The sequence below is a fragment of the Bos javanicus genome, chromosome 15, assembly GCF_032452875.1.
Source record: "Bos javanicus breed banteng chromosome 15, ARS-OSU_banteng_1.0, whole genome shotgun sequence".
Classification (NCBI taxonomy): Eukaryota; Metazoa; Chordata; class Mammalia; order Artiodactyla; family Bovidae; genus Bos; species Bos javanicus.
In genome coordinates this window covers 17,158,523-17,178,351 of record NC_083882.1, presented here as the reverse complement: position 1 = coordinate 17,178,351, position 19,829 = coordinate 17,158,523, and the positions used below count along the sequence as shown (strand labels likewise).

The following is a 19,829-nucleotide window of genomic DNA, read 5'->3' as shown; positions in this document are numbered from 1 at the left end:
GCAGAAAATGCTTTCCAAGGGTTTGTCAAATCCCAAAGCATGGGTTTTTATGCTACAGGAATAAACAAACATTTCTCATTGGCAAAAATGTGTTGATTGTAATGGTTCCTATTTTGATTAATGAAGCTGTGTTTGAGCCCAGTTATAATGATTTAAAATTCACGGTCCAAAACCACAATTAAATACTACCTATAAAAGTTTTTTCTTCCTAAAGGAAATCAAAAGAATAGATGGTAAGGAAACACTTCTGAATGAAATATATAACTTTCATAAAAGAGACAGAAAAGATTTGCTATTAAATCTAACTCAATCTCTATAGGTCTAATATATCTCTCATGCCTAATTGTAATCTTAAATTTTAAATGAATTGCATTCTTACCACCATTTCAGAGAAATAAGTCAGTAGGTTTCAAAAAGACATTTACTATATAATTAAATCATATTTAATAAAGCTGAATAAGGGAAAGCAGCTAATTAGCTGAAGCATCTGCAGAAGAATGCTATGGATACCATGTGGAAATGGAGTTTTGTGATGAGCAATTAGCTAGTACCTGGAATCCCTCCAACATAAGAGACCTATGCTAAGTGCACTCTGAATGTAACATCTGAAGTTCTTAAGTATGCACATCTAAAAGACAGTTTGACTGTTACCTACCTAAACTGTATCTGACTGTATCTGCATACAGAATTTATTCTACCCAATATCCTTAGACTAAAATTTTACAGAAAAATTCCTGTACCCAATGGAAAATATAAAGCTAATTTTAAATATCATATACATTGCCAAATGCATTTTAATACTTCCAAGATAAGACAACTAATTACAAAATTCTAAAGTCTTCATATAAAAGTCATCTCTCCTCCCACACATGTCTGTCTTCTTCACAAGCAGGTAATAACTGTCTCCAAGATTAACAGTCTGTCATGAACTGAAGAAATATTCTTCATAGAGCAGAGTCAGCTCAGGCACATTTACAATTTGTACATTTACTGTTAATGTAAAACATAGGCAGCATATGGAGTGACTGTTGATGGATGGGCACCCTTTATTTCATCTTCTGATATCAAGGGCGTCCATCAGATTTCTTACATTCATTGCACCTCAAAGCATAAACATAAATCACAACAGAATTACAAAGTTGCTGCTATTTACAAAAATGAAAAAGGCATCTTTTTTCTTTATTTTTCACCTGAAAGTCAAAACATGCAGATAATTATCTGGGGCAGAGAAAGGAGAGAGAGAGAGAGAAAGCGTGTGTGAGAAAGTATTTAGAAACAGCATATTTAGAAATACTAAGTATGTAGCATGTGACTTCTGTTTTATATTTATAACATGATGAACATATTCTTACTGTGGATTTATGTCGGGGTTAATTTTTTTCAGTTCCATGATGTCGTCTATAGTTTTTTCAATAGCATCAGGATGAACACTCACTGAAGTCTGTAATAGCTAGAAAACAAGTTTAAATCAGTTCCCTTGTCATGAACACTAGTATCTTAAGTGGGGTCTAATTAAATTGGGGCTTCAAATATTTGTTTAAAGCTTAAAAACAAAAATTCATGTAGTCTTTAAATTCTAGTAAATTTGGTGTTTTTCTGAATAAGGTAATAAACATAAAACAAAAATACATAAGCTTGTTTTTTTTACCACTTCCATCTGTTTCAAGTTACTCACATAGAAATATTATATTTTCTTTTTCTCACTGAATACACATGGTTTCCATTGTTAATGAGTATATGTCTATGACTATGTGAAGTACATAGGAGATACAGTCTTAAGGATGTCAAAGTTAAATATTCAAGAATCTTAAGAAACAAATTTTTCTTTCTTATGCGGGTGCTTAACTATGTGCTAGAAATGCTAGCATAGTGGCTTGGAAAATCTTGAGTATAAAGTTAAATGATTTGGATATTGAGGAAGTAGCAGAGAGATAACACTTCTCTTATTTCCATGGAATATTTATGATTTGGAATGAGATATAAAAAGGGATGAATTCAACAATGAAGTAATATGTGCAGCATAAATCTGTCTGGAAATTCATGAGTACCTGCTTTTAGATAAAAAGCACAGTGGTTTGTGATGGGAAGAAATTCTTTCTTCTCAGTTTGCCTTAGTATACATGTGCTCAGTCGCTCAGTTGTGTCCACCTCTTTGTGACCGCATGGACTGTAGCCTGCCAGGCTCCTCTGTCCATGGGATTTCCCAGGCAAGAATACTGGAGGGGGTTGCTATTTCTTTCTCCAGGGAATATTCCTGACCCAGGGATTGAACCTGGGTCTCCTGCATTGCAGGCAGACTCTCTACCATCTGAGCCACCAGGGAAGCCCATAGCCAGAGGTATATTTTGTTCTTAAAATTTTTACTTTTGGATGATTGGAGGTAAGCCTCCAAGTGAGAAGTTGCTGAAAAATACAGAAACAATTTTACTTACCTTACTTTTTGAATCTCTCAGTGATGTTTCTGGAAAAGAGATAATTTTAAAAGCTATTCAAATATTATCTTTTACAAGTGGTTTACAATTATTGTACTGAAATATAACACTGTATCCTCAATTACAGAAAGTCTACATTGTGCTTACTTGTTTCATGCTTACCAATTTTCATGGTTCTAGAAGCTCCAGGCTTGGTATTATAACAGATTCGTTGCAGTTCACATCTTCCAGTCAGTTTTCTCATTACAAATTTCAGGCAACGCCACAAAAATTTACAATAAAAAAACAGGCACACCTGGATCAGCATTCTGTCAAAAATAAAAGACAGCACTCTTCCAACAGAACTCTGGAAGAGAATAGAAAGCAGCCACCACCAGCAAGCAACAAGCCCAGAAGAAAACCAACCATTAGACTTCTTGGGTTCACACGCATATTTCATTACTTCAATCCCATGTTACTTTATTTGAGGTAGCTACAAAATCCATCATCAGGAGTGAAGCCCTAGGTCTGTAAGGACATGCCTACTATGACAGCAAGCTCCAGAATGCCTATTCTAGTAAATTTGATACACCAACAGAGAGTGAAGCATGGGAATCCTTTCTTTTCCTACCTTTGGCTAAAAATATTTTTAAAACCAATCAGTACCTTGAATACAGAATCCTTGTGTTTTAGAAGCTGTCTCTCCTATAGCCATGGGGAAGAACATGCTATAGCAACCCTCATCTTCTGCCTCCATGAATAGCCTCTCAGCTCACCCTCGTAAATTTCCAGTTTTTCCTTGGTGCCTTTTTTGGCTGCTGTTTATTTCTTCCCTTGCTCCCATTTTTCTCCTTTCCTCTGCTTTTGTTTTGGTACTATTGTCCTCTTTAAGGCTCGATTGTGTGGCCACCTGTCTTTTCTGCTGACCAATCCCAATACTTCTTGGATGTGCCAGAATGCCTCCTTATCAGCTCACTGAACAAGCATGTTGACCTTTGGTTCTCCAACATTCTCTGATTTAAACTTTCCAAAATCTCCCCCTCTTGACAAGTTTGTTCCGGGCTCCTGCTAAACAAAGTTTTCTTCATTGTACACCCTATCTCACTCCAATAAAGTATTGGAACTATACTTTAGGGGACAAACTATAAAATATATCGTCACCAATCATGTACTTATCCACAATGTCTCTGGCACATGTGAATTTGCATTTTATGGCAACTTTTAGTTTTTAATACAAGTCTACATATTTAATATGTGAATCTACATATTTACATATTTAAGTCCACATATTTAGTTTTTAATATGCCTACTACTTCATGATACTGTTAGGAGTCTCAAATGACTCAGGCTATAGAGGTAAAGATTTATTATCCAGGAACTTGTATTCAACTCATCTTCTTTGAATACTAGAGTTTCCCTAGAAGGTAGAGTTGTTTTCCTAAAAGGCAGAATTATTTATAATACTTCTTATTGGTGTCATTTCTAAAAGATATTTTTCTCACATGTTCACTAATTTCCTCCAATTCTAACATAAGGTGATCCAGGGTCACTCAGATGAATTAGTGTAGTTAACTAATTAATTAGTGTAGTTAAGCCTCTGTGATGTGATGATTCCCTGATTTGAACAAATACCTTAATTGCGTTCCTTTGTTCAACTGCTCTGGCTCCAATACTTCGAACAGCTTAAGTTAAAAACAACAATTCCAACAAACTAACTTGTAAAAAAGCATGAAGTTTATATCATATAAATGCAAAGGGAACAGAGGAAACATATAAGTAACCAAAACCGCTACACTAAAATATGAGAGAATCCTTTGTAGATAATAAAATTGGATTCTAGAGTACCTAATAACATAAAATATCCAAAGAACATGTATGGAATAATATATCTTTTCTTATAATAAATAAAACAAAAAATTTAATGATGATACACAAACAAGGAGAAACAGATTGGCAGGATATTCAACAAAAAGGTTAACAGAGGTTTGTCTGGGTAATGGAATCATGAGTAATTTTTACTTGCTTTTCTGGTTAAGTAATTTTCTTTTTTAATATGTATACATTATTTTAAGAAAAAAGAAAGTTATAACAGTGATCACGAAAAATCACTACAAACAAGTAGATATGAAATTTCTATATGAAGTCAGATTCTACTGAAAGACAAAAAAATGGATTTACTGTATTGTGAAGTCTGCAATTCAACTGTTTTAGTCAAATATGTTCTAAGATCTGTTAAGATTTAGATTACCAGCTTCTAAAAAATGTAACCCTGAAAATAATTAACGGAACATTTTAATTAGATGAGTAAGAAATTATACACAACTTCAACTCGCTTTCTTGAAAAAATTTTCTATTTTTCCAACTATTGGATAGCTATGACAGAAGAAAAGATTGAGCAATATCCTTATTAACTGGTTATCAGCCAAACGGTAATGATATTAATAACTGGTTGGCATTAATCCTATTACTAAGTCAAAAATAAAGCTTTCCATGATATCTGCCCTTATGGTACCCATGTGCAACTTCCTGTAAAGTCTGTCTAGCATGTGGGCCAGCTACTCAGATGAAGCCTCTTTTAAGTCTATACATTAGGACTGCATAATAATCAGGTTCTTGTAGTTCTCTAAATCTGCCTAGAGAAAAGGTTCTAATTACTGTTTAAGGAGTATCTTTGTATTCACCCTATTTAGGTACAAGCCAATTAAGTTAAACTGCAGAAAATTTCCCCCATGCAAATTCTTCATCAGATCTATACAAAGATGTGGCTTGAGACCTAGAGGTGACCTTCTAGGTGGCAGGAAGCAGTCAGATGTAGAGAGGCTTATAGCCCATCTATGATTTCTCCCACTGGCCTCCTTGCATATGAGAAGAAAATGCTTGGGGAATTATTTTGCATCAGACAATCTTACACAAAAGGAGAGAAAAGATATCATGTTCTATGCATTTCTTTTTTTCAGTTCCCCTGACGATATTCACACAGTCAAAGACAACAACATCTGGTGGAAACCCACAATGAGGGGTTAAAGATGATGTCTCATTTCTTAGGGCTCACTAGCTCTGTAAAGTACATCACAACTCTCTCATATAATCACAGGAAGAATATCACAAATCATGAAAGAGAAATGCTCCTTTCAGTTGTGAAAGTGTTAGTCACTCAGTTGTGTCTGACTCTGTGACCACATGGGCTGTAGTCTGTTAGACTCCTCTGTCCATTAATTCTCCAGGCAGCAATACTGGAGTAGGTATCCATTCCCTTTTCCAGGGGATCTTCCAGATCCAGAGATTGAACCTGGGTCTCCTGCATTACAGGCACTGACTTTTATACACTGCTTCCTTACCCTTTCATAATTTCTGGGCTGATAGTCCAATTATGTTATTTATCAATACTATCCAGGATATATTTTTATTTTTTCCCCTTGTTTTTCTAATTGGCCAACATGCCCATAAATATTTCATTAAGCAACCAGCTTGTTATGGTAGGCACTGTACTTTCTTTGTATGTGAGGTATTTTCCAGCCAATCATCAGATCAAACCATGTTTTGCCAGATACTATTTATTTTGCATTTAGATCATAAACCTAAGGCATGGTCAAAGAAGGAAACATCAGTGCTACCTCTTAATTTGGAAGTCTTATTTTGATGAGAACAAGTACCCAAGTTGCTTCCTCATGAAAGGACCAGATCAGCAAAACCTCCATATGAGCACCTCAGGATGGCTGTTCCTCATCATCAAATGCTACCTACCAGGAGATCATTCCTTAAATGTTTGAATCTATTTCAGTGTGTTAATTATAAAGTTTGTGGGAAAACTGCTTAAGGTCCAGAGAACAATAAAAATGATTAAATATTTGGGAAGAATGTTAAAGTCGTTTGTCATGTTTACCCTGAAAAGGAAGAAATTAAGAAGTGGATCTTTAAATGCTCTTAAGAGATCCAACCTTAAGAGATCTCCTACATTCTGAAGGAGATTAGCCCTGGGAAGGAATTCCTTCTTTGAAAGGAATGATGCTAAAGCTCAAACTCTAGTACTTTGGCCACCTCATGCGAAGAGTTGACTCATTGGAAAAGACTCTGATGCTGGGAGGGATTGGGGGCAGGAGAAGAAGGGGATGACAGAGGATGAGATGGCTGGATGGCATCACTGACTCGATGGACTTGAGTCTGAGTGAACTCTGGGAGTTGGAGATGGACAGGGAGGCCTGGAGTGCTGCGATTCATGGGGTTGCAAAGAGTTGGACATGACTGAGCAACTGAACTGAACTGAACTGAAGCTAATCAGTAGTTGGTTTAGGAAAAAAGAAAGAAAGGAAGGAGGGAGAAAGGGAGAAAGGTGTGTCCCTTTCCATTCTGTGTTTAGGAATAGGAACTTTTGGATTTATAGTACTTTTCCTTCTTTTAATTTTATCTCCTTTCTGACCACATGCTTGGAATGAAGGCATCTCAAATATACCTGTGTGGCAGATCCCATTTGCTTTCTTTAATCCTATCCTTCTGTTCCTATTCTTAGAAGAATTACTGCCATATATTCTTTACCACCTGAACCCTATGTTCAGAGGGTTTAAAGCGCAGCTTGTTTTGTTATTTCCTAACTTGAATCATCAAACCAACAGTCTTAGTTTTATTTAGGAAGATAGTTTGATTTATTCTTCATAACACTATCCTTAGTTTTCTTAGTTCTTATGGAAGATTCTCAAATCACTACTGTAAAGCTCTGCTATATTGTATAGGAACTTAACAATCAAATTCTCAAGACTAAAAAAAGAAAATACTGTCACATCTCCTGCTCTTTCATATGTGTGTGCTTTTGTGTGTGTGTGTGTTTGCCACGCTGCATGGCTTGCTGGATCATAGTTCTCTGCCCAGGAATTGAACCAAGGCCCACACTCAAAGCACAGAGTCCTAACCGCTGGCTTGTCAGGGAATTCCCACCATCTCCTATTTTTAACAACTATATGTACAGATAGCAGGTTTTTTGTGTTTGTTTCTCTTTTTTCAATCACAGCTTCTTGATCGTGTTCCAAAAGGAGCTACTGCAGTTTCAAAGATGAATGCCTTGCTTAAGCACTGGAAGAATCTGATTTAACATAAGAGCTACTTATACAGTCTTATACAGGGCCCAGGGTTCATGTCCCTGTCCAGGAACAAAAAGTGAATAAATACACAAGAGCTACTTACTCATATTCTATTTCCAACATTTTCTGTTACTGTTATTTACTAATATGCTGCAGAGTGAAGTTTATGGCTGAATTCACAGCAATGTCCTTCCATAAGGCAAAAATGATCACTTTTATCATTTAACATTCATCCCCTAGTTTGCACAAGAATAGCCACCCAATGTAAATTATTCAAACTGAATCCTATCTCTACCAAATAAAAGTGAGCTCCTGTCTCGTGCGTCTTTGTTAGGGGAATCCATTCAGCAGTGATAAGGCCTCGAAAACAGGAGATGTACCTAGGACCCTGTGGTCTCCTGTTTGCGGGGTGGGGGTGTGGGTACCTGTACACTACTCCATCATCTTAAATTTGTGACTCTGATATCTTCTTTTGAAACAGGAAGAGAAAAGTAGCTTATTTTGAACAGTTTCAATGAATTTGCTACTGAAAGTTAATTCTTGCTTGAAGGAATCCTATAATAAACAAGAAATATTTTGGTGAGGAAAGACACATACAAAATAATCACAGTTCTTGGATCAAAACAACTTTCTTAAATGAAATACTTTCATCTGAATGGCCATAAAGAACAGCAGACTACTGAATGTTTCCAACATCACATGTACTTTCTGAAATGACATTTTAAAAATTTTTAGTTGCTCTATTGAAGTTCCCAATTAGGAGCACTGGCAGTCAGTTGGAAATTAACTCATCAACAGGTATTTGGCCTAGTAAATGGGTCCTTCTAAATAATGAGAATCCATAGGAAAAGAGGCTCTGGAGGACTTGATACATGGATTAGAAATGTGAAATCATACAAATAAACCATTTGTGGGCCTCTAGAGAAACAAGATTATCTCCCTCACATTAAGCAGCAGTGAGGCAGTGTGCAGCCCCTTGGATGGAATTCCATCATTCTTTTTTTTTTTTTGGCCTTGTGGCATGTGGTATCTTAGTTGCCTGACCAGGGATGGAACCTGCATGCCCTGAAGTAGAAGCACAGCGTCCCAGCCACTGGACCAGCAAGGAAGTCCCTCTCTGGCTCTTTTCCATCATTCTTTATCTGAAAAGACATGCTGCCTTCTAAAATTAGTGGGTATAAATCTATCATGGATAGACATTATTCCAAATGCTATTGCTATAGTAAAGGGCACTATTTTTTAATTCTGGGACATTTTATATGAGGGATTAGGGAGCAATAGCTGACTGTGGTATGACTGAAATAATAATGGTTTATTCTTTTCCTTTCAAAGAAGAGAGACATAAGCTTCTCTTAAATTGCTAATGAGATCACTATTTAATTAAAAACAATTTTAAATCCATCCATTTTACAGGATTTATTTTTAAAATTCAGGTTTTTTTTCTATTTGGACAACATACTTACTCGTTTATTTATAAGGGAATCAGCAAACACATTATGCTTTGACATTTAGGAAGCATTTAGACAAGGGGACTGACCAAGATGGCAGAGTAGGAAGACTGCTTGCTCACCTCCTTCCATGGCACACCAAACTTGTAACTATTTACAGAGCAACAGTTGATAAGACCAGAAGACTAGCAGAAAAGATCTTCTACAACTAAAGATATAAAGAAGGAACCACAACAAGACAGGTAGGAGGGGTGGAGATGAGGCACAGTCAGACCCCTGGGTAGATGACCCACAAATGACAGAACAATCACAACTGCAGAGGGTCTCCACATGGAGCAAAGAGGTCAAGCCCAACATTAGACTTCCCAGTCTGGGGATCCTGCACCAGGAAGATGATCACCAAAAGGTTAAGGTCTGAAGGCCAATCAGGGGACCCGGAGAGCGGTAGGAAAAAGACCTCACTGTTAAAGGGCACACACAAAATCTCACGGGGCTTCCCTGGTGGCTCAGGTAAAGAATCTGCCTGCTAATGCAGGAGATGCTGGTTTGATTTCTAGGTCAGGAAGATCTCCAAGAAGAAAATGGCAATCAGTCCAGTAAAGTTTCCATGGACAGAGGAGCCTGGTAGGCTACAGTCCATGGAATCCCAAAGAGTCAGACATGACTGACTCAACAACAACACAAAATCTCACACGCTCTGGCAACCAGGGCAGAAGCAGTCATTTGAAAGGAGCCTGGGTCAGACCTACCTGCTGATCTTGGAGAGCCTTTTGGAGAGGCAGGAGGCAACTGGAGCTCACTCTGGGGACACAGACACTGGCAGCAGCCATTGTGGGGAGTGTGTCCTACCATAGGGACATGTGTGCTGGCAAGTGACATTTTAGAATCCTCCCTGGAACTTATTAGCTCTGGGACCTGGCCCTACCCACGGGCCTGTCAGCACCAGTACTGGGATGCCTTAGGCTAAGCAATCAGCTGGGTAGGAACACGGTCCCATCTACCAACAGGACTACTGCCTTAAGACCCCTGCCCACTAGAGGGCCCAGGACCTGGCCCCACACACCAGGGCACCAGCACTAGCCCTAGGACCCCAGGGCCTCAGCCCTGTCCACCAGCATGCTGACACCAGCTTCAGGACCCTGGGTCCTACAGCCTGAGACCCCAGGACCAGGGCTCACCCACCAGGAGACAGACACCACTTCCAGGACCACGGCAGTACCCCCACAGCCTAACATGTCACAACCCAGCCTATCCAACAGCAGGCCAACACCAGTTCTAAGACCTCTGAGCCAGGCACCCTAGGATCCAGCCCCTAGATCACTAGTGGGATTATACAAGCTTTGGGACACCCCAGACCTTGCAGCCAGCTGTGTCAGGAGTTGGCCTCACCCAGCAACACACAAGACACCACCCTACATCAGCTCCAGGACCCCCAGGGCTATGTAGCCGGAGAACCCAGAAGCTGGCTCTGCCTACCCCAGGCTGATAGGATACCAGTTCTGAGACATTTTGAACACCTCAGCCAGTCATTGTGGGATCCAGCCCACTCACCAATGAGCTGAAACTATCTGGGGACACTCCAGGCCCTGCAGTGGGCCATATAATGAACAGGCTCCGGCCATCAGCAGACCAACATTTGATCAAACACCCCCAGCCCCACAAACACTTGTCCTAGATCCCAGGTCAACCCACAGGAGGGCCAACACTAGCCTCTGGAATCCCCAAAGTGCTATCTTGTGACCCATCCCTGCCACCAGCTGCCAGCAGCTTCTGCACAAAGCAGGCTTTGCAACCAACTGACCAAGGCAGGGGTAGGGGTGAGAGGTAAGAATAGCCATGCCTACCAGACCATCTACAGTATTCAGCCCACTGCAGTAGAAGGTGGAGAAGTAAATGGCAACCCACTCCAGTACTCTTGCCTGGAAAATTCCATGGATGGAGGAGCCTCGTAGGCTATAGTCCATGGGGTCACAAAGAGTCGGATACAACTGTGTGACTTCACTTTCTTTCTTTCTATAGTTCCTTTTGGGGAAGGAAATGGCAACCCACTCTGATGTTCTTGCCTGGAGAATCCTATGGATGGAGGGGCTGGTGGGCTACAGTCTATGGGGTTGCAAAGAATCAGACACGACTAAGCAACTAACACACACACAGTATAAGGATGCATGTAGTCCACATAGGGGGCACCCCAAGAGCACTGAGCTCTGGTAATAAGAGGTGAGTGTACTGCTGGGATACATAAGACATCACCTATGAAAGACCAGTTCTCCAAGGTCAGAAAACAAAACAAACCTTCCAAATACATGGAAATAAAAACAGCAGAAACTGGAGCCTATTATACAGAGCCAAGTAAGCCAGAAAGAAAAACACCAATACAGTATACTAACACATACATATAGAATTTAGAAAGATGGTAACGATAACCCTGTATGCCAAGACAGCAAAAGAGACACAGATGTATAGAACAGTCTTTTGGACTCTGTGGGAGAGGGAGAGGGAGGGATGATTTGGAAGAATGGCATTGAAACATGTATATTATCATATGTGAAACAAATCGCCAGTACAGGTTCGAGGCATGAGACAGGGTGCTCAGGGCTGGTGCACTGGGATGACTCAGAGGGATGGGATGGGGAGGGCGGTGGGAGGGGGATTCTGGATGGGGAACACATGTACACCTGTGGCGGATTCAAGTCAATGTATGGCAAAACCACCACAATATTGTAAAGTAATTAGCCTTCAATTAAAACAAATAAATTTATATTAAAAAAATAAAAATAAAAACAGCAAATCAGGCAAAATGAGATGGCAGAGAAATATCTTCCAAAGGAACAAGATAAAACCCCAGAAGAACTAGGTGAAGTAGAGATAGACAATCTACCTGATAAAGAGGTAAAGTTAATGACTTAAAGATGTGCAAAGAACTTGGCAGAAGATCGGATGAACAGAGTAAGAAATCAGAATTTTTTAATAAAGATTTAGAAAATATTAAGAAGAACCAAACAGAGGTGAAGAATACCATAATTGAAATAAGAAATACTCTAGAAAGAATCAACAGTAGCTTAGATGAGAGAGAAGACAATGGCACCCACTCCAGTACTCTTGCTTGGGAAATCCCATGGACGGAGGAGCCTGGTGGGCTACAGTCCATGGGGGTCACGAAGAGTTGGACACAACTGAGGGACTTCACTTTCACTTTTCACTTTCATGCACTGGAGAAGGAAATAGCAACCCACTCCAGTATTCTTGCCTGGAGAATCCCAGGGACGGGAGCCTGGTGAGCTGCCGTCTATGGGGTTGCACAGAGTCAGACACGACTGACGTGACTTAGCAGCAGCAGCAGCAGCTTAGATGAGACACAGGAACAAATCAGTGAGCTGGAAACACAGTAGTGGAAATCACTGAAGCTAAACAGAGAAGAAAAACAAATGAGGCCAGTTTAAGAGATCTCTGCGACCACATCAAGTATACCAACATTCACATTACATGGGTCCCAGAAAGAGAAAAGAGAGAAAGGGACAGAGCATATATCTGAAGACATAAGAGTTGAAAAAGTCCCTAACCTGGGAAAGCAAACAGACAGGGCAGGAGAACTAATATTGTAGGTTCAAAAAACATGTCATGGCAAGCTCTGATGAGATCACCTATAGGAAACTGCCTAGAAAACTATTCAGCTTAACATATTCCAATAAGGGTATGGATACTTTGTTTTAATACAGGAAACAAAATAATTTGAAATATATATGTGTAAACGTGTGTACCTCTGTATGGGTCTATATATAATATATACACATACATAGATATATATATGTGTGTATGTATACATGTGTATATTTATGTATGTATATACACATGTGGTGTGTATGTATGTGCCCTAAAAAAAAAAAAAACAGAAAACTATGGCTAAAAGTACCAGTCTACAATGAGAGAGGTATTCGGGTGCACCATAAATCTACCATTTTTTCAGGACTTTGCTTCAACATCCAAAAAATATGCTCAGTTAAAGTCTCAACTGAGGCTAGTCAAATTCTGGAAGAACTACATGAACCTGCACCTTCAGCCCGGCAAAAGCAGTGGAAATTAGTTGGTGCTGAATGGAAATGCTACCCAATTAAATAGGGAAGTGTCTGAAGTCTGACTTCAAATCTACCCTCAATACTGTATGACTGTGCACAAGCTACTCATAATGGAAGGAATGGACTAAATATCTGGCTCTAAGATAAAGTTAGACATATGTTTCAAGGAAAAAAGATTTTCTTTTTTTTTTTTTTGGTCTGACATCTTTTTATATAAGGGCTTCCCTAGTGGCTCAAACAGTAAAGAATCCACCTGCAATGCAGGAGACCCAGGTTCGATCCCAGGGTTGGGAAGATCCCCTGGAGAAGGAAATGGCAACCAACTCTAGCATTCTTGCCTGGAGAATTCCATGGACAGAGGAGCCTGGTGGGCTACAGTCGATGGCATCACAAAAGAGTCGGACACGACTGAGTGACTAACTTTCACTTTCAGGTTCATCTTTTTCTTTAAGGTCCATATTATTTCTTGGTGAAAGTGTTACCATGCTTCTGGGCTGTTTTATGCCATGCTTCCAAAGGTGTCCAAGAACTGCCCCCCAAATTTATCTTTGCACCTTATCTTGTACTCATCCTAAAAAGGATTTACAGCCAATAAGCCTTGACCACTTGATGCTTGTGGCAGCTGGTCATACTTTCTTAGGCTTTGCTCATAGCACTTTCTCCATCTATTACATCCTCTATCTCTTTCCTTCAACATCAACTCAGTGAAGCCTTCCCTGAATATTCCTGTCACAAAATAGCTGCAGCATGTCACCAATCACATTCCTTCTTACATCTTAATTTTAAGTGTGGCTTTATGTCGTTACCAAGTGGTATGCTACTTTAGAGAAGAGGCCACCTCATATTCACTTTTGTATCACCCAGAACACCTCACAACAGGTATACAGTAAGGGAGTAACATGATACAGATATTAAGAGAAAAAAACTTTGACGTCAGATAGGCGTGCATTCAATATCTGTGTGCTTTGCATGAGTTTTTTTTAACTTTGTTAATAAACTTTTTGCCCCGTGCTATAAACTGAAGTATTAATTCCTCTTTTATTACAGTTGTTATGAAGAGAAAATAAAAGTTAAAATGTGGCATAGTACTAGAATTATTAGTAGTACTAAATGTTACTAATTCAATCAGTAGATGAAGATATTAATCAAGTGTGAATGACTTCTAAAACTCCATTTACAGATATTTTTGTGAACTGGAAGCCTGTATCTATTAATCATAGCAGGGAAATACTGTTTCTCCCTCTATTGTTTCATAGCCAGTATAAGTCTGCTCTATATCTCAGTTTCTCCCATGGAGGTTTGAGGTTGGCAGATGTTTTCACTTTCCTCTCTTCTGCTTAAGGAAGGAAAGTAACCAGTAAGGTCCATGCCAAGAAACTGAGATCTTGAGGCTGAAATAGCTGGAAGCAATTATTTATATGGGGTGACTCCTAATATCCCCTTTATTAGAAAAATTCAAAATTAATAATGTTCCAGTGACCTTAAATGTATATAATCTCAATAACTAAATTCTAGTAAAGGAAAAGATCTTGATATAAGTGTTAGGTCCTCTCTATTATAAACATCAATTGAATTGAAATTAATGAAATATATTAAATAAACTAAACTCTAAGCTTCAGTTCTATTTTGGACTCAAAAAGTGTCCCCTCTTTCTGATCACACATAGACACACTTTCTTCTCAGTTTTATCCCGTGTTTTTTTTTTTTTTAATGCAGATCATGGCTAAAGTCATACTGAGTGACTATGGGGTACTTATCCAATATCCCATATCTAATGTCAACTTAAAACACACCCTTCAGCTGGGTGTATTAATCCTATAGCATTTATTTCTAATAGCTCATGTAATGTTTTTTCCATTTCCTTAAGCTTTGAGTAGTTGCACCATTAACATATGTGATGGTAGCAGGTAGTCAGAGAAGAGTGTGGGCTCCATGTACCTTAAATGTGGATTAAAACTCATTTTTTTCCCACACTTGGTTTCTTTAAGATTAACTTCATTTTTTCTGAGGCTGTACATGACCTCAGAAATTGCTCATTCTAGAGTAATTCAGAAGTAGACAGATTAATCACTCTGTGGGCTTTTAAATGATGCCAATTCTCCTCAGTGAAAGTCAACTCCTTATTCTGCATAATATATTTGCTGAGCTCAGGAATTAACACATGATTTGTTCAAGTTATATTTATGTAACTATCTCTTTAGTTCCAATGTAAAGATTGCCAAATTGTCCAGCATCTGTAGGAACGGACCACAGGGAACAGAAGGCAATCTAAATTACCTGATAGGGCCTGTGATGCAGGATTCTTGCTTCTTGCCCTCTGATTCCTCCAAGTCCCACAAACATTAACATATAATGAATACACACAAGTTATAACTTAATAAGAATTAACAACAAAAATTAAAGTCAAAAGCAATAATTAACTAAGAAGAAATGATGATTGAGTTTCCTTTTGTTATTTCAAAACCAAGGATTAACGAGAAAATCCTCATTTCTTTCTTGATGTGTAGCTTATTTTCCGAGCTTCAGTTTCAAGGTTAAGTAATGTTTATACAACCAATGTGCCAAGTTAAAAGAGAACAATTTGTATGAGAACACATAACTGATAGGGATATGCCAGTTCCATCACCCTTGGTGCTGCTCTGTGTGAAGTTAGAGTGGTAGATTTCCCACTCTATCGGTTTTAAATCATAAAATACAAATTAATATTAAAAATATAATCTCTATACCTACGCAACTTAACATAATCTAACAGAAACAAATGCTATTTCTCTTTAAATGGCTGGTTTTGAGGCCACTCAGGTTTTTTTTAAAACAAATAAAACATTGAAGAAGAAATTCAGTAGTTCAAGGCTTGGTACACACTTCACCACTACCACCACCCCCCGTTTTACAAAAGGAACTCCTAATCTTCAACCAGTATTAAAGCTCTCTGTTAATATGATTCTGCAACTAAAAAATACCACATTTACATTCAAGGGAGATTTATAGTTACTAATTTTTCATGAATGTGTAAACAGATAGGTTAATTGCCATGGCAACCAAAAATGTATGAGTTAAATACTTTGATGGTAAATGTCCCAGTGATTTTTCAAATACTATCTTTTTACACATCTAAAATAAACAGGTTGAGGAACATTCTGTACAACAAAGTAAATGCTAATGTATGTAAATAATTTAGTTCTAACCTTCTGAGAGGTTTTCACAATTCTAAGATTGGATAAACACCAGTAGCCAACCAAAACATAGTGAATTCCACACAAATAATTTAGGTGCTCCAGAAATAACAATGCAATGAAAACCAGTGGGAAAAAGAAAATCTTAAATTGCATCTACTGAAAGAATTAAATCATTTCCTAAAAGAAATAAGCCAACTAATTATTTTCTTAGAGAAAATAGCCAGAACAAGGGATAAGAATATGAAATATAGGTAGGTCACCATCTTGCAGGAAAGAAACTCAATATTGTAGAGGGTGTGTTTTATTTTCTAACATTCAGGACCAAATTAACTTTATTTTGTCATATTTTAATTTAATGTAAAATTTCTCTGAGCATTTTATTTATAGAACTGTGAATGACAGTCAATACTCTTAAAAATAATTATGACTATATGTCCAACTAAATAGCTTTCAAAACAAAACAAGATCATTCTAAAATACACAAACATATATGGCACCCTATACAGCATAATATTCAGGGAACCAAAAATTAGTACAGATCTCACAGGCATCACTGAGGCAGGCAAAGCAAAAGCTTAGAATATATATTTTTCTCCAAAAATGAAGATTTGAAAATGCTTGTATGGATTGGCCGGCCAACCAAAATCTATATTTAAAATTACTTTTTTCAAAGAAAAAGATTCTATACAAATTATACTGATTCCTTGACTACTAATTCCTCAAACCTAAACCATCGAAGTATACCTGCCCCATGCTTTTGTGCCTATATTCTCTTGTGATCTCCTATTTGCAAGTATTCTCTCCTAGCATCAGTATGCATATAAAGTTGGCAGAAGGAACTCTATGGCCAAATCATTCTTAGCCAAAATAATGCTATTACATGCAATCCAAAGAGACCTGCTTATAGGATCACAAATGGTGAACAGAAATACTATACTAATTGTTAAGGAAGTCTCTCCATTTCATAAGGCTCATCCAGGAAACCATTAATACTCACCTCAAGAAGTGCTTCATTGTGACTATTTTGATTATCCAGATGTTATACAAACTGGTCGTAAGTGTCTCCAAATTTGCCTTTGTCAAAGTAAACTGTGGGAAGAAATTAGATATATTTACTGTTAATGGGGCTAGAAAAATCAAATTTCTGCTAATCTTAGTAAGCAGATAAGGTGCTATGTACCCAAAACTTTTAACAACCAAACTGACCACACAGCAATGTAATTCAATGGGTGGAGATTAAAGCTAAAGCCTTTCACTTTATAATTACACAATGTCTTTCAAGTCGCTTGCTGGAGAAATTGTTAGTTTCAAGAGCAATCTCTTCAAAAGTAAACTTTTCATCTATTTTGGATACTGTTCCTATATCTTGAAGAATAGTATTTATATGAAAGAGAAAAATGAAGAACCAATAAATTAACTATTCTGATTTCCAGATATCAGATGGTCTTCAATCTGGCAGCCTCAGCCTTTCAGAAGTATAACTCAAAAAATAACTAGAAGCAACTGGTGATGTTTTTTAAGCTAAAAAAAAAAAAAAAGCTGATAAAAAGCAAGTACTCGAAACAAATGAATAATATGTCCCTAGCTGAGTGCCAAAGAATTGATGCTTTTGAACTGTGGTGTTGGAGAAGACTCTTGAGAGTCCCTTGGACTGCAAGGAGATCCAACCAGTCCATTCTAAAGGTGATCAGCCCTGGGTGTTCTTTGGAAGGAATGAGGCTAAAGCTGAAACTCCAGTACTTTGGCCACCTCATGTGAAGAGTTGACTCATTGGAAAAGACTCTGATGCTGGGAGGGATTGGAGGCAGGAGGAAAAGGGGACGGCAGAGGATGAGATGGCTGGATGGCATCACTGACTCGATGGATGTGAGTCTGAGTGAACTCCGGGAGTTGGTGATGGACAGGGAGGCCTGGCATGCTGAGACTCATGGGGTCGCAGAGAGTCGGACACAACTGAACTGAACTGAACTGAACCCCATCTCTGGAGGGCACTCTAAATAAAATGGTGAAATTATATATTTCTTTCATGCGTGTCAGTTTATAACACACTTTCACAAAATCCGCAATATCAAGCTAACGGTCTTCTTCCAACAAGGAAGGACATCAGCAGCTGCCTACAAAGCAGTAAATTGGGATGAGGCAATGGCACCCCACTCCAGTACTCTTGCCTGGAAAATCCCATGGACGGAGGAGCCTGGTGGGCTGCAGTCCATGGGGTTGCTAGAGTCGGACACGACTGAGCGACTTCACTTTCACTTTTCACTTTCACGCATTGGAGAAATGGCAACCCACTCCAGTGTTCTTGCCTGGAGAATCCCAAGGACAGGGGAGCCTGGTAGGCTGCTGTCTATGGGGTCGCACAGAGTTGGCCACGACTGAAGCGACTTAGCAGCATGAAGAAACATACAGAGAAGAGAGAGTGGCTGAGAGCAACAGCAGAATGAAGTTACCTCAATAAGAGAAAGAAAAACAACACTAGTTGCAACAAAGACAAGGCAAGAAACTAAATGTGTGGACAAGTGGCTTTCAGTAGAGACACAATTACCAACTAAAACAGCCTAGGAATGTGGAAACTCAGCCTAAACAAAAGCCAGTCTCTTCTCAAGTTGAAGTATAGATGATTTACAATATTACATAAGTTTCAGATGTACAACATAGTGATTCATAATTTTTAAAGGTTATATCCCATTTATATTTATTGTAAAATATTCAATATATTCCCTGTTCTGTACAATATATCCTTATAGCTTCTTTGTTATATACATAGTGCTGCTGCTGCTGCTGCTAAGTCGCTTCAGTCGTGTCCGACTCTGTGGGACCCCATGGACGGCAGCCCACCAGGCTCCCCCGTCCCTGGGATTCTCAGGCAAGAATACTGAGTGGGTTGCCATTTCCTTCTCCAATGCATGAAAGGAAAAGTCAAAGTGAAGTCGCTTAGTTGTGCCCGACTCTTCGAGACCCCATGGACTGCAACCTACCAGGCTCCTCCGCCCATGGGATTTTCCAGGCAAGAGTCCTGGAGTGGGGTGCCATTGCCTTCTCTGATATACATAGTCGTTTATATTAATCTCTCTTAATCTCCTACTTTTCTCTTGTTCTTCCCTCATCCCTCTCCCCACAGGTAACTACTAGTATGTTCTCTATATCTGAATATGTTTCTTTTTTGTTCTATTTACTAGTTGGTTTTATTTTTTATGTTCCATATATAAGAAATATCATGCAGTATGGTATTCACTTATTTCACTTAGCATAACACCCTCCAAGTTGCAAATAGCAAAATTCTGTTCATTTTTATGGCTGAGTAGTATTCCATTGTGTATATATACCACATCCTTTTTTACCCACTCATCTGTTGATGGACACTTTGGTTGCTTCCATATATTGGCAACTGTAAATAATGCTACTATGATATTGAGTGCATATATCTTTACAAATTATTGCTTTCATATCTTTTGGGAACATACTCTGGAGTGGAATTGCTGAGTCATATGGTAGTAATATTTTTAGTTTTTAAAGAATGCTCCATATTGTTTTTCATAGTGGCTATACCAATTTACATTCCCATCAACAGTAGATAAGATTTACCTCTTCTCCACACTCATGCCAGCATTTACTGGTTGTAAACTTTTTGATAATGGCCATTCTGACC

At 38.5% G+C, this 19,829-nt stretch overlaps 1 protein-coding gene across 7 annotated transcripts in view; it reads right to left on the bottom strand.

Moving 5' to 3' along the window:
- The window catches only part of ELMOD1 (ELMO domain containing 1), an 85,936-nt gene that overhangs the window by 43,110 nt on the left and 22,997 nt on the right, over positions 1-19,829 (bottom strand). For 6 of the 7 annotated variants that reach the window (XM_061440196.1, XM_061440200.1, XM_061440203.1 and 3 more), the window contains 4 exons: positions 17,178-17,269; positions 2,595-2,740; positions 2,433-2,461; positions 1,353-1,450 (listed from right to left, as the gene is read on the bottom strand). In XM_061440196.1, coding sequence (XP_061296180.1) covers positions 1,353-1,450; positions 2,433-2,461; positions 2,595-2,740; positions 17,178-17,194 — 290 coding nt within the window. In that variant the 5' untranslated portion in view covers positions 17,195-17,269. Of the gene's footprint in view, positions 1-1,352; positions 1,451-2,432; positions 2,462-2,594; positions 2,779-17,177; positions 17,270-19,829 lie in introns of those variants that run through there. The other variant, XM_061440199.1, reaches the window with a different exon arrangement.